The sequence below is a fragment of the Ambystoma mexicanum genome, chromosome 4q (genome assembly GCF_040938575.1).
Source record: "Ambystoma mexicanum isolate Mex_15411 chromosome 4q, UKY_AmexF1_1, whole genome shotgun sequence".
In the NCBI taxonomy this organism is placed as follows: Eukaryota; Metazoa; Chordata; class Amphibia; order Caudata; family Ambystomatidae; genus Ambystoma; species Ambystoma mexicanum.
The window spans coordinates 728,341,431-728,357,727 of NC_090928.1; the positions used below are offsets into that span (position 1 = coordinate 728,341,431).

The 16,297-nt window shown below is 45.5% G+C and overlaps 1 protein-coding gene across 1 annotated transcript in view; it reads right to left on the reverse strand.

Annotated features, from left to right (window-relative positions):
* The window catches only part of JAG1 (jagged canonical Notch ligand 1), a 52,544-nt gene that overhangs the window by 10,049 nt on the left and 26,198 nt on the right, over positions 1 to 16,297 (reverse strand). Inside the window, exons 6-20 of the mRNA XM_069608328.1 lie at positions 14,204 to 14,334; positions 13,893 to 14,012; positions 13,175 to 13,288; positions 12,871 to 12,984; positions 12,223 to 12,336; positions 11,831 to 11,877; positions 11,169 to 11,342; positions 10,630 to 10,780; positions 9,351 to 9,515; positions 8,728 to 8,841; positions 8,243 to 8,356; positions 8,017 to 8,130; positions 7,803 to 7,919; positions 6,080 to 6,107; positions 5,864 to 5,949 (exon numbers count right to left, since the gene is read on the reverse strand). Coding sequence (XP_069464429.1) covers positions 5,864 to 5,949; positions 6,080 to 6,107; positions 7,803 to 7,919; positions 8,017 to 8,130; positions 8,243 to 8,356; positions 8,728 to 8,841; positions 9,351 to 9,515; positions 10,630 to 10,780; positions 11,169 to 11,342; positions 11,831 to 11,877; positions 12,223 to 12,336; positions 12,871 to 12,984; positions 13,175 to 13,288; positions 13,893 to 14,012; positions 14,204 to 14,334 — 1,703 coding nt within the window. The remainder of the gene's footprint in view (positions 1 to 5,863; positions 5,950 to 6,079; positions 6,108 to 7,802; positions 7,920 to 8,016; positions 8,131 to 8,242; positions 8,357 to 8,727; positions 8,842 to 9,350; positions 9,516 to 10,629; positions 10,781 to 11,168; positions 11,343 to 11,830; positions 11,878 to 12,222; positions 12,337 to 12,870; positions 12,985 to 13,174; positions 13,289 to 13,892; positions 14,013 to 14,203; positions 14,335 to 16,297) is intronic.

Consider the following 16,297-nt stretch of genomic DNA (forward strand, 5'->3'; position numbering starts at 1 on the left):
TGTGGTTCTTTGGCCCATCTCGTCACCACTCTAGTTGTTGGTCTGTGGTGTTATTATTGCTGGTGTCCTTCAAGGTTGTCACGGTCTGTTGAATAGCCAGGTTTTGAGCTGTTTCCTGAAAGTGATGTGGTCTTATGTGGTTCTAATTTCTTTGGGCACAGTGTTCCAGAGGTTAGCAAATAGACTTGAGAATGCTGTTCTGCTACATTTTTTTGTAGTGTTTTGCATTCCATTTGTAGGTAGTTACCCTCCCTCTGCGATACTGGCTAATCTAATCTTGGGGCAATACAGCGCCTTGTCTGTGCAAGGCTTTGTTGGCGACGCAGAGTGCTTTGAATTTGATGCAGTATTATTTTTTTTATTTTTTTTTACACTAAACAGTGTAGGCTTTTCAGTGCTGGAGTGATGTGGTCTCTTCTGTTTAGTCTTAATGGGATCCTGGCTGCAGTATTTTGCATCATTTGGAGTTTCTTGGCGAGTTTTTCTGGCATTCCTAGGTAGAGGCCGGTTGCATAGTCAATTCTTGCAAGTATCAGGGATATGATTGTGAGGGTTCTCTGGCGGAAGGAAAGGTAGGGGAGTAATCCTCTAGTCGTAGGAGAAGCATTTTTTGTCGATCGCGTTGACTTGCGGTTCCAGGGATAGTCCGCAGTTCCAGGGATAGTCCGCTGTCCAGGAGTATTCCTAGGTTATTTACTAAGACGTTGGTCTCTGGTTGCGTTCCCATGCCATTCACCCAGTCCAGTTGTGGGTTTCGTCTGTCGAATCCTGCGGGTGAGAGCATTTAAGTTTTTTGCCTGGTTCAGTTTAAGGTGGTTCGTTGTCATCCAGTTGTAGATGTCTGTGAGGCAGTTGTTGAGGCTTTTCTTTTGTTCCTCGGTTCTGTTTTTTTTTTCACAATCGGTTGTGCATCGTCTGCGTAGTTGTAGGCGGTAGGTCTGTGGGTTTGAATGATTTTCATCAGTGGGCACATGTAGATGTTGAAGAGAAGAGGAGACGCTGGATCCCCGTGGGACTCCGCAGGATACATTTTTGGTGTTTCAGTTGAAGGGTGGTGGATATGTTCTTTCGGTTTGTTAGGAATGAGTTAAGCCACTTTAGTGCGGATTCCTGCAGGTCACATTCCATCACTCTTTTTATTCGTGTTGCATTGCCGATTTTGTCAAATGCCGTGATTTAGTCAAATGCCGCTGATTTGTCCAGTAGTATGAGGACCGATTGGGCATCGTCGCCTGCGTTTATTTTCAGGCTCACAGCAGATTCTGTTCCACTTATTGGTCTGAAGCCAACTTGTGACCGGTCGTGTATTAGGTTTATTTCGACGTTTTTAAGAAGGATTTTGTACACGTGGTTCTCCAGGATCTTTGCTGGGTATGGAAGGTTGGATATCGGTCTGTAGTTGCTTGGGTCTTCTGCGCTTTCAAATTCCTTATCAGTTGTTTAATGTATGCTGATTTGAAAGACCAGTAGTAGAGGTATAGATTCATTAGGTTCTGGAAGTGTTGCTGGGGTTCTGTGGTTGAGGATTCCTTTGAAGAAGTCAGGGGTCCCTTAGGGATCCTGCAAGGTTGTGGTCCTTGCTCAGTGTGGTGAAGGTTTCTTCTGCAATTGGTTTTAGGCAGTTGAGTTTTTCTGTAATCTGCGTTTCGCTTGGTATCTGTGGACCAGCCAGCGTGGTTGCATTTGCCTAGGCTAGGTTGATGGTCTCCTGATTGCATCTATTTTTGATCTCAGGTGGTTGGTGATGTTGTCACAAAGTGCGTGCGTCATGTAGATGGAATTCTTGCAGGAAGGTTTTTTTTAATCTGATGATTTTGAAGAGCGTCTTCTGTGGATTGAATGCCGATTCTATTCTTGTGGCGGAATAGTACTTTTTTGCTTTGAGGATTGTTGCTTTGTATATTAGCATTTGTTTGGAGTTAAAGTTGTCGGGACTCCCTCTCACCTACGCACCTCCTCTTTACTTGTTTTCTGGGTCTGCTAGCAGCCTGGATCCTGGTTTGTCAGGGAACCAACTCCGAGGTTCCCAGTTACTTTAGAAGAATTGTGGGGATGACAAACGCATGGATCAGTTGGGCGCTGGTTGGATATATTAGTCCAATGATCGCTGTTGCGTGAAATTAATTATCATGTGGTCCAGTCAAGTCTTTGTCATACATTTGGTTATTTATTTCTTGGTTTAATTAGCACCAAAGAAAACATCACAATAGAAACAGCTACACAGCCGCCCCAAATCTTTTTCAAGGCCAATTGAGTTAGGCGTTGGGCTCCGTGATGTTGTAGTCTGGTCCTCCCAGGTAAGGGCGCCAGGGCGGCTGGCTAGCAGTTTTCGTAGGCCGGGTTCGGCGAGTTGATCTGCGCGAGGGATCTCCTGATCCCTGGCGCCCTTACCTGGGAGGACCAGACTACAACACCACAGAGCCCAACCCCTAACTCAATTGGCCTTGGAAAAGACTTAGGTCGAAACGCGCGTCGGCTGTGTAGCGATTCACCATGTCAAAAACTGTCATTCATTTCTATTATCATGTTTTCTTTGGTGCTAATTAAACCAAGAAATAAATCACCAAATTTATGAAAAAGACTTTACTGGACCACATTCTGTTGCTTTGTATAGTTTGAGTTGTCTTTGGTATTTTATTTTGTCTTGTTGGGTGTATTGTTCTCGCCATTACTTTTTCATTTTGCGTTTTTTTCGTTATTAGTTCTTCTGTGAACCATTTTGCTGCCAGTTTTTTGGGTGTTGCTGTGAATGTTTATGCTGGTGCGAGTAGGTCCAGGGCCTTAGTGATCCAACTGGTGAGCGTCCTCTGCTGTGTCTACGGTTGTTTCGGTGGATTCTGTTTCACTTGGGAGGGTTGAGTCTAGAAGGCTTGTTATGCCTCTAGGTCTAGGTTCTTCTAGTTCTTTTCTTGCGGGTATGGAATATTTCCTTTCCGGCCGGTAGACTGGTTTGGGATGTGCTGTAGAATGGTATGGAGTAGTGGTTGCTCCATACCACTGGTGTAGGTGGCGAGGATGCGCATAGTCTTTTCCCTGCAGAAGATTGCATCCAGGGCGTGTCCAGCATTGTGGGTGGATCTATTTGTTGAAATGCAAAGTTTCCAGGAGTGCACAGAGCGAGTTTGCAGTTGATTGGTTTTCTTTTTCCAACCAGATGTTGATGTATCCCAGTATGACCAGTTTGTCATGGTAGGTTGATAAATGGTGGCCACGTCCGGTAGTTTAGTTGCAAAGTTACGGTTCTAAGAAGGTGGTCTGTAGATCAGGAGGAATACTATGTTGGTTTGGTCGTTGAATTCCATCGAGGAGGGATTATCAGTCTTCTACATTGGTTGTGATGAGTTGAGATGCACGGATGTGTTTTTTGAAGGAGGCGGAATCGCAATCATACACAGTTTTCTCTGTTGGCGTGTATTAGTTTAAAATTGTCTGGTATCACATAGTTTGATGGCTTTGTATTTGTCGGATAACCAGGTTTCTTCGCTTAGAAGGTCATGGATTTCTATTGAGTGTTTTGCCATGGATCGATCATCAAGAAAGTTGCAGTATAGTTTGATTTTCCTTTTGGGTTGTTTGTATTGTTGGTTCGGTGTTTTGTCCGTTGGTGCTTTTTTCCTGGTTGAACATGTTGGGCAGGTGTGTTTCTTTGGTGATCAGTCTCTTCGTCAAGTAGACTGATATGATTTATGGCTAGGTTGGTTGGTTGGTTGGTTTCGGTTCATTTCAGGTGGTGGATTGTGTTGGTACACATCCATGGTTCCAGTCTTTGACGTAGGTTATGTACAAGTGATTGATTCCAGTTTGTCCCCGATTCTGGTTGTGGTATTGTCCATGGTGTAGACCGGGTTGGGATGGTTTATTACTTGTCATGAAACATTTGCTGTCCTGTTTGGCTCTGCATTAGTAATGCTTATTGCCTGTCGGTTGGTTGTTGCTGGTCAGTCTTTGCTTACCATGCAGTCATGTTTGGAGAGGTAGCAGGCGATGCAGTCAGTCTTTGCATGTCTCCTTACGCTGTCAGAGGGTGTTTTTTTGTCCCGTTTTTCAGAGTTGTGGGATCATGATGGTCTGCACCTTCCCGAACGGTTTGGGTTTTCTCATTATTTCTGTTGTCCATTCTGACTTTTTTGTTGTGAGACGTGGTGTTTTGAGTTGTGGGTTGTATTCCTCCGAGTGGGCGTACTCTCTGGATTGGTGTGTTTGCAGGTCTTTATGGTTCGTTGTTGCTTGTAGTTGGTGAGATAGTGGATTGTTGAAGGGCTCGTTGGTGAGGTTGGTTTACTGTCATTTCCTTTCTGGCTCCTATGCCTTTTTAGTTATTTATCTTAGGGGTGTTTGTTGAACCAAGGGTAGTAAACCCTTGTACTTTGGTAGTTTCTTTCAGGCTCCAAGCCCATGGTGGGTGAAGGTGTCTGGGTTGGAGACACAATGATTGTTAAAAGGGCACCTGTACCTTAGCTACCAGGGATTGTGTGGAGGCCCAACAGTCAATGCAGTCACACCCAGACTTGGGACATCCAGACAGAGGCACAGTAGTCCATGCAGAAACCTTAGACCTGGGGCACCTGGATAGAGGTAGAGGGCCCAAAGAGTAGGCACAACAGCCAATGCAACAACACTTTGTCCAGGGACAACTGGATAGAGGGGCAAAACAGATGCCGCAACCCCAGACCCAGGATGCCTGGATAGGGAGAAAGGCGTCCTGGAAACAGGGGCACGACAGCCAATGCAAACACCACCCCAATTTAGGACACCCGGATAGAGGGCTACACAACAGTTATCGTGGCAACCTTAGTCCTGGGACACCTACACAGAGGGAGAAGGCCAAAAGAGGGGCACAACAGTCAACGCATTAACGCTTTGATTTGTGACACCTGGATGAAGCTACAGGGGCTCAAAAAGGGGTCACAACAGTCATTGCAGTGTCACCTATATTTGGGATACCTGGATGGAAGGAGAAAGGCCTAATGAGGGGGCACAACAGTCTATGCAATAACACCTAGATTTGTGACATCTGGATAGAGTGGGCATGGCCTAAAATGGGGGCACAACAGTAAGTGCAGTGACACTTAAGACTTATGGTTTGCCAAAGCAATCAGGCTAGATGCAAAATAGGATTACTATACCAACTGTGGGTTGAATTTATCAGACTGTATGTTAATAAGACAAAGAAGATAGGTTTGGGTTTTTCAGTTTTGTGGGGTAAATTAATGGCTGCACCCCCTGCTCGAACCACACTTGCTAGTTGACGGCTGCAGGCTCCACAGGCGAACATGGGTCAACACAGTCTTGAGCTGCCCTTTGCTTCGGGGCCCTTCACTGCAGTGGGGATGCCCTACCGAAATTTCATAAGGAGGCAGAGTGCCAATCAGGTGTCGGAGGCGGGTGGGAAGAGGGGAAAGTAAGCCACACAAGGGCCGCAATGTGGCACGGCCCTGCTAATCACATTTGTGAGGGAAAATGCTGCGGGGAGCACCCAAGTTAAAACACTCAACCGGATCGAAAAAAAAAAAAAGGGGGGTGGGTTTGTGCCGAGCGTCGGCAAGCGTACTGCTTAGCCATGCCTCGGGCAGAGCACACAATCAGGTGAGGCGGGCAGGAACACTGAAGAGAGGAAAGTAAGCTACACAATGTGACTAAATATGTATTGAAATTACTGAATAGTAAAATTGATTAACCAAAAGCAATGTTCAGAAGAGCACTAGGATTATATCAGAGTGAAACATGGAATACAAATGTGAACCATACACGTGTGCCTTACAAAATCAGGCCAGACAATGTTCACGGTATCACTTTGACAAGATAAAACAAGTATATGGTAGATTGCTGGAATATACTGGTAAATCAATGCTACTATACTTACTTATCCTACAGTCTGGCCCAGCAAACCCTGAAGCACATTCACATCTGTACCAGTTGTCGCCATCCACGCAGGTTCCACTGTTGTAACTAAATTGGCAATATATAGAGATAGTGACCATTAATATGTATTAAAACACTAGGACAGAGACATCATGCAGGAAATTTTAAAATGGACAGCATTTCCTATAGAGATGCAATGAACACAAACAGTACTTACCAAGGATGGGGACTACAGTCGTTAGTATCTAAAAATAAACAAACAAAGTTAGAAACCGTTCTGCATTTAAATATTGTACAACAAAAAGATATAGCAGATTTTCAGAACCAAAACGGACCATATGGCTCTCCCAGCCTGCCCTTGCTAATCTCCCTGTGTTTCATTACTGTCCTAGATCTGTCCAACTCGTGTTATTACCATTTTGGCCTAAAAGTAGTTGCATATTGAGAACATGGAAGGTCGAGGGAATAGCTAGGACAATTCATCTGGGGCTTGTGTATACTAAAAAACAAAACTAGAGATTTTCCAACTCGGATTAAAAGATTACTTTAAACTTCAACATGCAATGATTAGATTTTTGGTGAAGTGAAAATGAAACATTCTCTAGCTTGTGGAAAAAAGAAATAACTATTCATTCCTTAACACGTTTTGGGCAATCCGACCTGACCGCTTTCACAAATCTTGACTTATGGGGCAGAGTAATTCACCCGTTTGCAGTGCAGCGAATAGCCTTTCAAACATTAGATCTCACAGGCAACAGTTCCATTGCCTCCGATAGAGGTCCAGATTAACTGCCCTGCCCCCCACTTCACATGTGCCTCGAGCAGATAACCAGATGACTACTGCCACACTCGGTTCTCACTTTCTAGAAGGATGAGAAGGCAGGGTGTGTGGTATGGGGAAGACGCAAATGCGGACAGATGAGGTCACAGGGAAGGGGAGAGCAAGAGGTACAATGCAATGCAATGGAATGCTTCCCTCATGCACAGCACAAGCAGTGTGCTTCCTCGGAGCAGGTAAGCATGGGTGAGAATTTATTGTAAGGCCATTGGTCTGCTTGGTCATCTTAAAACATGGCCGTTTTGAATAGTAACCACAAATTCCATTTCGTTTTGTTTATCCACTCTGTGGGTCACGCATGAGCCACCACAAAAAAACAAACAAAAAAAGTGGCCTCTAAAGCGCAGGAGCGAGGCTTTTTAATGGTGCTCTCAAATTCAGGATGAAGATTTGTTCCATTCATCAGTAAAACATTCAAATCTATCAAAGATGGCCTCAATTTAAGGTCTCATTTTGCCTCAATTGATAGATAATTGCGAAACTACATGTGAAGTATACAAGGCCACCTGCCTGGTCGAAACCATGAAATGCATAAGCAAGGAGCTAGTGCCAGTAGGAACACTGATTTACATCTGGCAAATACAACTCTTCCCTTCGGAATTCTACTGAACCCCTAGATTGTTAAGATATCGCCCCTTTCATGGCACTGCTGATCTACATCTTATGTGACACGGGGCACCCAGTATGCCCAGTACCACTGCCTCTCCATGTTCTGGGATCAGTCATAGGCACAGCTTGCACAATAATTTGAAATAGCCTAATCCCACTGCACAGCATTCCATATGGAGAGAGGGAAGCTTCTGCACACATGGTGAGGGCCGTGCAGAGATGCTACAGAAACTGAGCGGAAGCAGACAGGCTGCTTACCTAAAAAGAATCCGCAAGCTCAAGGCAACATCTCCTGTACACCTCACTTGCAACTTTCTCATGCCAAGGTCAGGAATTACCACAAAAAGTCCCTCCGTCAGGTGAAGCTGCAAGCAACATCGAACTATTCTGCCTTCCACTTTCAATTTTAATTCTGAGGGTTGACTGAAAATCGTTGCCCGATGGGGACTATTGCATGACTCCAGTTAATGTTAAATAGAACGAAGATACGTACTCTGTGTGCACATTGGTCCTTCCCATCCTTCTTTACAAACACAAGTAAATCCATCACCGCTAACAACACAGGTACCACCATTATGGCAGGGATTCGGCAAACAGCTGCTGTTTCTCGCTGTAAAATAGTTGAAGGTATAGTGTTGACACACAGATGAAAAACAGAACACTACTGCAATGCATTTTAACTCTAGCCAAGAGACACCGAAGCTTACCGATATTGCAGGTGGCTCCTTCCCACCCTCCCGAACACATGCACTTGAAGGTATCCCCTTCATCGTAACAAGTGCCTCCGTTATTGCACGTGGCCTCATCGCACTGACTGTCACCTGAGGGAAACCATGGAAGATTGCAGGGTGAGGCACACTTTGAAAACACGTGACTGTATGCAGAGGACAGACATTGGACAGGATTTGCGATTACAATTTAAGAAATACTTACGCGAGTGACAGGTTTTTCCTTTCCACCCATTCTTGCATTCGCAGAAGAAATCATTGACCAAGTCTCGACAAGTCCCTCCATTGTGGCAAGGGTTTTTACTGCAGTCATTTATATCTGCAATGTAAAACGGAATGTTTGTGGGGAAGTCATTGGAATAATTGTTTTTAAAAAATCCTGAATGCGTAGTCTTGGTTTACCTATTCTAATAATATGCTACCCATTCAATACAGTTTTCCTCAGACAGGATTTAAACTGGTTATAGTTTGTTGTTTTTTTTTTTACGCCCCCCCCCCCCCCCACAACGCCTGCGCTCTGCATCCCAGACACCTTAATGCTCACAGAAGGCCTAACAATCCATGTTCCTGGAGAACTCCTGGTTGGATGCAATTTGTTAACTACTTCCACAAACCTGCGTGTAGGACAGAGAGCTTACCAAACCCCAACCCACGGCCATGCAGCAGAAAGCCAAGCAGGAGGTTACTCACTCATCTCGCAGAACACGCCTTCCCATCCGTCACCGCAAATGCACTTGTAGGAGTTCACACCATCGATGCAAGTGCCGCCATTAACACATGGGTTGCTTTCACAGTCATTGATGTCTGCAAGAAATGGCAGATATTCGTTTTTTTAATTCAATTTATTCTGGTGTACGAGTGTCGAGGAGCAAGCAAAAAAATAAATTAAAAAAAAAAAAAAAACAGAAGCCACCGTTGTCTTTCTGCGATTTTAAACCAGAGTCATCAGTACAGTTAATAGGACGAAAAGAAATATCTATGCTTGCCATTGGCGGGTGATGGTCAAAGACCACTGGGCAATAGTATGGCAGCCACCAGCGACAAGATGCCTCGTCCTGTGCGACACCTTGAGACAGTCCTGCTGTCGGACCTTTTGCCTGCATTATTTAAATGAGACTCCACTCCTCCTCATCATCATCATCATCATCATCATCACCACCACCACCACCACCACCACCTCATCCTCCTGCCGCAGTCTTGCCCGTTCCTTAACCCTGGAATTGTTGACCCATAAAACTCTCACAAGCAAGGGATAACCAATACAAAAAGGGAGCAAACCGAGAACACGGACAACAGTTAATGTTGAGTCTTACTTTCATGACAGTAGGTGCCCGTAAATCCTTTGTTGCATTCACAGGTGAATTTTCCTCCAGACTGGCTCTTGCACTTTCCGTTGGGGCCACAGACGTTTGAAGAAATGTAACGGACGCCCTCTGGTGTGTTGTTAGAAGCCATTGCAACAGTACAGCTGTCAATCACTGTGAAAGAAGTAGTCAACAAAGATTTTTCCAAACAAAACTGTTGGCAAAATAAAATGTGTTGGCTATTCATATAGGCTTTCAGATCTACAATTATGAGCAAAACACTTTCCTAACTTAGTCAAATAAAACTGTTTGGTATTAAACTATCGTCTCTTAAACCGAACTAAGATATGCCAAGGCACAAAGAGTTGTCAGCTCGCACAGGTAGTTAGAAGGCCTGGTAATTTGCTACAGGAAAACAAACACAGAAGTGTTTTTTTTTAGACAACAGTTCAAGGTCTACAGAGAAACCAGATTGCCCCAGAGTGAAGGGCAATAGGTAAAATAATTGTGCAGGGGTCTGTGATGCCAAAAGCCACTTGACACAAAATACAATTGGTTGTTAATGACAGTTCAACTTATATTACAAGAGCTTGGCTCGTGGCTTTTCCATAAACATGTCGCAGCAGGAGAGAGGATTAATTTGAGCAATTACGTTTTGTGATAGACCATCAGGCTTATTTCAACGAGGGCTATTGAGGTAAAGAACGTATACGCTCCCAATAGATTTGTGTGGCGTTCACATAACCATGGTTCTGCATCATTATTTGGAATACTTAATTCAGAGTGGTTTTTATTGATTAGGGTAGAAATATTCAAATGACCAAAAAGGAATAAACTGGCAAACATGCAAAAATAATGTAGTGGGAGAGGACTCTAGAACCAGTGGTGGGATGGCTTGGGAGCAAGTAAACAAGTTCATTGAATGCACTCATTATTACACTAAGCCAAAAAAATAAAAAGATCATTAAAAATCAAAAATAGCCGAGACCAACAGAGGCTGGCAATAGCCCCAGAGCTAGGGTGGGAGTACTCGGTAGAGAGAAGGGACTGCGGGAGACGTTAAACCGGAAGCACGCAGAAACCAGTTGATCTTCACTGGGCATCGCATGCAATCTATCCAATGTGTTCTCGTGCTGTGCGAATTCGTATATACCAAAAACGAAGCTTTAATGAGTAAAAGGACTCGTCTGCACTGCATACGATCTTTACAGTGCGATCATGAAGACTAGATAGCACAAACACTTCCAGGGTCCAAGGTCCGGACGCACAACCTAGACAGTGCACATACCTTCACAAGGAGTAGTGCGGCAGTGATCTTTCAAGTGTGAACAATTCTTCCCCTCATAATCTTCCTGGCAGCTACAAAAGTAATCGGTGGCGAGATTAAAGCACTGGGCCCCGTTCTGGCAAGGGTTGGGCTCACAGTAATCTATGTCCAACTGTAAATGTTCAAAAGGGAGAGGAGAAGAAAAAAACAGGAGTGAAACAAAGAATGCATTGTAGGGCTTTTCACTAACAGCACCAGACCCTGGAAAGCTGCCCTTTTTATCTATCAGCCCCTATTAATTGCACAGCACACTTGCTGCAACCCCAGCACAACAAAAGACAGGCTGCAGCTTCTAACTTCGAACCCAAAACAAATATTCCACCGGCAACCTTCTTGGCAGCGATTTATAAGGAGCAGGACTATGTTCTGCTTCACTAGTTCTGAGGCATTCAGTATAGACATCATTAAAGGGGATTGTGGGGGGTGGGGGGGCAGAGGACACATGGAGAATGCGCTGAAGGACTCCCTGCCACCCCCCTCCCGCTATCAGTAGGGCTCACCTGACAGAGGTTTCCAGAGAAACCGGCGGGACACAGGCACTGGAATCCATGGATTTCATCCTGGCAGTGACCCCCATTCAGACAGGGGCTGCTCGCACATTCATTGACGTCTTTCTCACAGTGATCCCCTGCATAGCCGGCCGGGCAGACGCAGTGATAACCATTAACAAGATCCTGCAGAGGAGAAGGGCAACACACAACCCATTATCTACCCAGTGCTTCCAACACCGGCACACAACTTGCAGCACAGAGTCGGTGCGACCCAAAAGAAGCCAAATAAGGACGGGAAAAAAATCCCCTCCCCAAAACATGGTATTGTGTACTTAAGGCTGGAAGAGGAAATTGCTTTGGTGGTTTAAGTACAATAAATCCCCTCATGCGCACTGTTCTGTAGAAATAGGGTGAAATGCCCACCCCCTCCAGCCTCCATCTCCTACTGAGATATGGAGAAACATTTAATTGTGGCAAAGTTTAAACAAAGCGCAGACTCAGGCCAAGTTATTTTCCAGAAACCAGGACCTACTAGCGATGTCCGGTCCAAATTATTCTGTGAATTAGTACTTAGTCCCACATGGTACCACACAAGAATCGTGAGTGATCGGGTGCCTTCACAAACGTATGAATAGAGTTTAAGAAAGCAAGATACATTGCATGAAACATACCCGGCAAGTGCCTCCATTTTGACATTGTCCAATGCAGTCATTTACATCTGTGCCAAGAGAAAATATATTGGTGAGCATACCTCATGACTAGGAAGGCAAAGTGCATTCCTGATCATTACAAACAATTCCAATATCGGTACGATAAGCTTATTCGGACGAGTGGGAACCAAAAGCAACTCGCCAGTAGACTCCGTGAAACTTCACATCATTGTTTCAATTACCTTATCAGAGCACGGCCAAGCAACGGACTAACGAACCTGATAAAATTGTATGTTTTCATTCGATGATGACTACTCCCACCCCCCCCTAAACCAAAAAAAAAACATCAGCTGCTGAAACTTCCCGGCAAAATCCCGCGCGCGAACAGAAGAGAGAGTGCTGAACATGCTTACTTATATCACAGTCTTGGCCAGTCCAGCCCGCAATGCAGTCACAATAGTAGCTGCCAATCAGGTTCCTGCAGGAGTTGGCATTCACACAAGGCTTCCCTTCGCACTCGTTTGCATCTAAAAGGAGGGAAACACGGGACAAGTGTCAGCACCAGGCCCCCCGACTAGCAAAGTAAAACCATCCACACATACACATTTTTGTTTTAATCTCGACAGGCACATTGTGTCGGTTGCGTTTTAAAACCACGTATCTTTGCGCAGTAACACGGGATTTGATAAACCCTGCGTCTTGCGACCCATGCCACAGAGTGCCCCTGCGAAGAAATCAGCCTGTCGGGACGGGCACCGCATTTTGGGCGGTCAGATGGATTAGCAAAGAATGTAAACTGCTCCCTCTTCATGAGATCAGCCACACCGAGGGCCAGCTGTAAACTCCTTGGCCTGTAGGAGTTGACACGGCTCAACAGAGGGAGCAACTTTCCCACAGGGCCCAGCAGAGGAGAACGGCGGCTTAAGCCAAGAGTGATGCGTCTTTATCTCTGCCCAGAGCTCAATTACTGGCTGTAAACCGCACCGGCGTGGGTGCAAACCTAAAGCAGGCAGATGACGCCAGCACTGTAGCGCAAGCACGTAGAAACACATATGCATTACCTATCTGACATGTCTTGCCAGTCCATTGGTGTGGGCAAATGCACTTAAACCCATCGACTAGATCTTGGCAAGTGCCACCATAACCGCAGGGGTTTGGAGAACAATCGTCGACATCTGCAAATAAACAAACCCAAATGTGAAGACGTGCCAGCAAGGAACGTACACTTTTCTTTACGGCGGGGGTGGGAAGGGAGCAGGGACGCTTGGTTGAGCTCACAGTCACGCATGCGCAGAAGTTACTAAAGCATGAGGTGAGCTCACAGTCACGCATGCGCAGAAGGGACTAGATCAAGAAAGGACTCACTGAAAGTGCACGTTGGGCCAGACCAGCCAGCAGCACACTTGCATTCAAACCCCGTTGAGGTTTCCACGCAGATGCCTCCATTGTAGCACGGATCAGACAGGCAAGCATGCTCGGCTGTGTTAAAGGAATGAAAAAGAACGTGTCGATGACTACTGCCCGCCAATAAGACTAAACATCACAAGGCTGTTGCAAAGTGAAATCTAGCGTTTGTTGACCACTTAATTACCCAGACCAATTAGACCAATTAAGTGGATTCTGGCAGGACAAGATACACAGCGCAAATCGGAACTTCCAAGCCGGCTGGGGTAAACTACACATCCATTATCAGTCGGTGGATTCAGGCAACCTAGGCAGGAAATCTCGGTTCACGCCATGCGGAGCTGTTCGCCACAGCATGACTCCAAACGCCAGGAGTCAGGCGCAGGTCAGCTCGTACAGTACAGCGCTCGTTCCCACAGGACGGCCTCAGCTCCTTGCATATACATGTATACTCACCGGGACACCCCGAAGTCATATAAAAAGGTGCATGCTGCAGGAACAATGGATATTCCATTTACCAACTGTCTAGCCTATCGCACAGCACAGACGAATTCCGACTGTAGCCTTGGATGTACATTACATGCTTAATTAGCCTTACAACGAATGCGTCATTTCGTTGTAAACCTACATACTTCTCCAGCAACAAAACATCAATTATTCTCACCTTCAAAGCACTTACCAATTTCACAGTTGAGTCCAGAGTAGCCCTCCGGGCAGGAGCACTGGTACTTGTCAGGCCCCGTGTTGCTGCAGGTACCTCCATTCAGACATGGCTGGTGTGTTCCACAGTAATTGAGATCTGTCAAATTAAATGTGGGTTACTAAACTGGCAAACACGTTTGTTTCACAATCATTTTAAAGCACATACACACACACGAATGTATATGTCAGCTCTGGCAAAGTGGACCAACCGGCCAACTGAAGAAGCAACTGTCACAGACTCACGTCCAACTCAAATTTGACACACGGTGATCAGCAAGACGGGTTTACCTTTGTCACACAGCTGCCCGCCCCAGTTAGTTTCGCAGAGACACTGCCATGGCTCGATGCAAGTGCCATGGACGCATCCCGGGTGCGGGATGCACTTATCACAATACTGCCCTTGCCAGCCGTATTGACACCTGAAAACACAATAAAGTGATTTACCAAAACATGATAGGTAAATAACTAAACCACAATGCAGCAGCCTTTTTTTGTAAACTGGAGGGGTACCACAGTTTGTCCAAGTCCCCCTACTCATAAAACAATTGCTCTGGAAGGGTATGCAGGAGGCCCCCGGGGAAAAAAAAGAGTGGCCTACTCATACTATCGTGTCTTAGAGGGCAGGCAGGTGTCCGAGTTGAACTCTAAAGTTGGCCATAAAGTGGTAGGGGACAAAGTGCTGCTAAGAATCCATTATAGCGTAGGAATGTGGTAGCGCCATGGCAAACAATGAACCAACAAGTGTCTTTAACCGCAGTAGCAAAGCTGGATTCTCTAGCAACGTTTCCCAACCAATGCCCAGTGTCCTCCTTAAATCCACATGCCACCAGGATTAGGCACACGGTTTTCATTTGGTTTGAACGGTTTTATTCTAGACATTATAACAAGCTTTGGCAGTGCCATAAGTTTTGGCTCGAGTAGGTGTGGGAAAGACTGTAGTGATATTAACTGCGCATCGATGATGGGAGCTGCAAAGTGGGGCGAGTGCCTGGGCATATAACAGCAGTACCTGGCCAATGCCCAAAACGTATAAACAAGTCAAAACCCTGTTGGCTTTGCCAATGCTTGTTTTTTCCACAGGACTTCAGTCAAGGACACACCATTAGAGTGGTTCAAAGCAGACGTGGTTAAGACATTTGTATAACACCCGTTGTGTGTTTACAGCTCCAATTAAATAACTGCAAGAAGACTGTTTGGGGGTGGGGGGGGGGAACACTGGCAAGCACTTTGGTGTAGCTTTATCAAGCCTTACCATCAGTTTGTGCTGAAGGATGAGTTTTCGGGGTGGAGGGTCAGGAAGTTGGTGGGCAATGGCCATAGGGATTAGCATGGCCAGGGTCAGTCAACAGGTGGGTAAATAACCAAACACCTACACGCTTTGTGTTCCTCATATGCAATACTTTTAACCAATAGCCAACACTCACTAATCCTAGTTCTATGCCAGAAGCTTTGCTTCAGGCCCATAACTCTGGTGCAGGCCGATAACACTAACACAGGTTGCAGCCTTCCTCCCCAGGGTAATTATGCCTCTTTAAACCATTTTGAATTTGCAAAAATTGTAAAGACCATACGTACAAAAAGAGAAGGCACATTTAGCGTAGTGCAGAATAAGAAAATCACTTCCAGCAGCACACATGAGTAACTGCCCAGGCAAGGAAGGCGGCTCTCATGTGCCAAAATACACCCATTGTAGGCACTGAAAATGATGCACCATGAAAGGTTACATTCGACCCAAACAAGTGTTCCCGACCAAAACGAAGACATGCACAACACCTTTTGGCAGTCTTTTTAAAAATGGCCTCGATTACAGCTCACATAAAATGGGTCTTGTTATTGTAGTTGGTTATTTGAAGAACAAGGTGCCAATTCAGACCAGAAACTACATACAATAACACATTTACAGATGGCAGAGGCATTCCCACGAAAGGTGCTTGTACAATAGAACAAAGATGAGAACAAGGGGCGAGCCAGTTTGTGAGGGTGTAAAATAGTGGGATAAACACTGGAGACAAAACAGGTAAGGAGGATGAGGGTGCCCTTCAGCTAATAAGTGACGTTTAAACCAAGCTTTGAAGTGATCCAGTTGGGCTGCCTTTGTTATGGGCAGGGGGTTCCAGTGGAGCGAGCGAGTAGGGAGAAGCAGAAGTGTGATGTGGCAGAGGGTATGGGACGCGAGGTGGAGCGCGGAGGAATCTGAGGGAACGAGATGGTGAGTAAACTGAAATACAATCAGACAAGTACTGAGGAGCAAGACCATTCAATAGCTTTGTAGGAGGAGGAACTTCAAGCACTTTGTGCATGGGGAGCCAGCCGGCATGTTGGTAGAAAAAGTGGGGAGGATCTAGGTAGACTGAACAGAATGCAGGTAACAAAGTTGAAGAC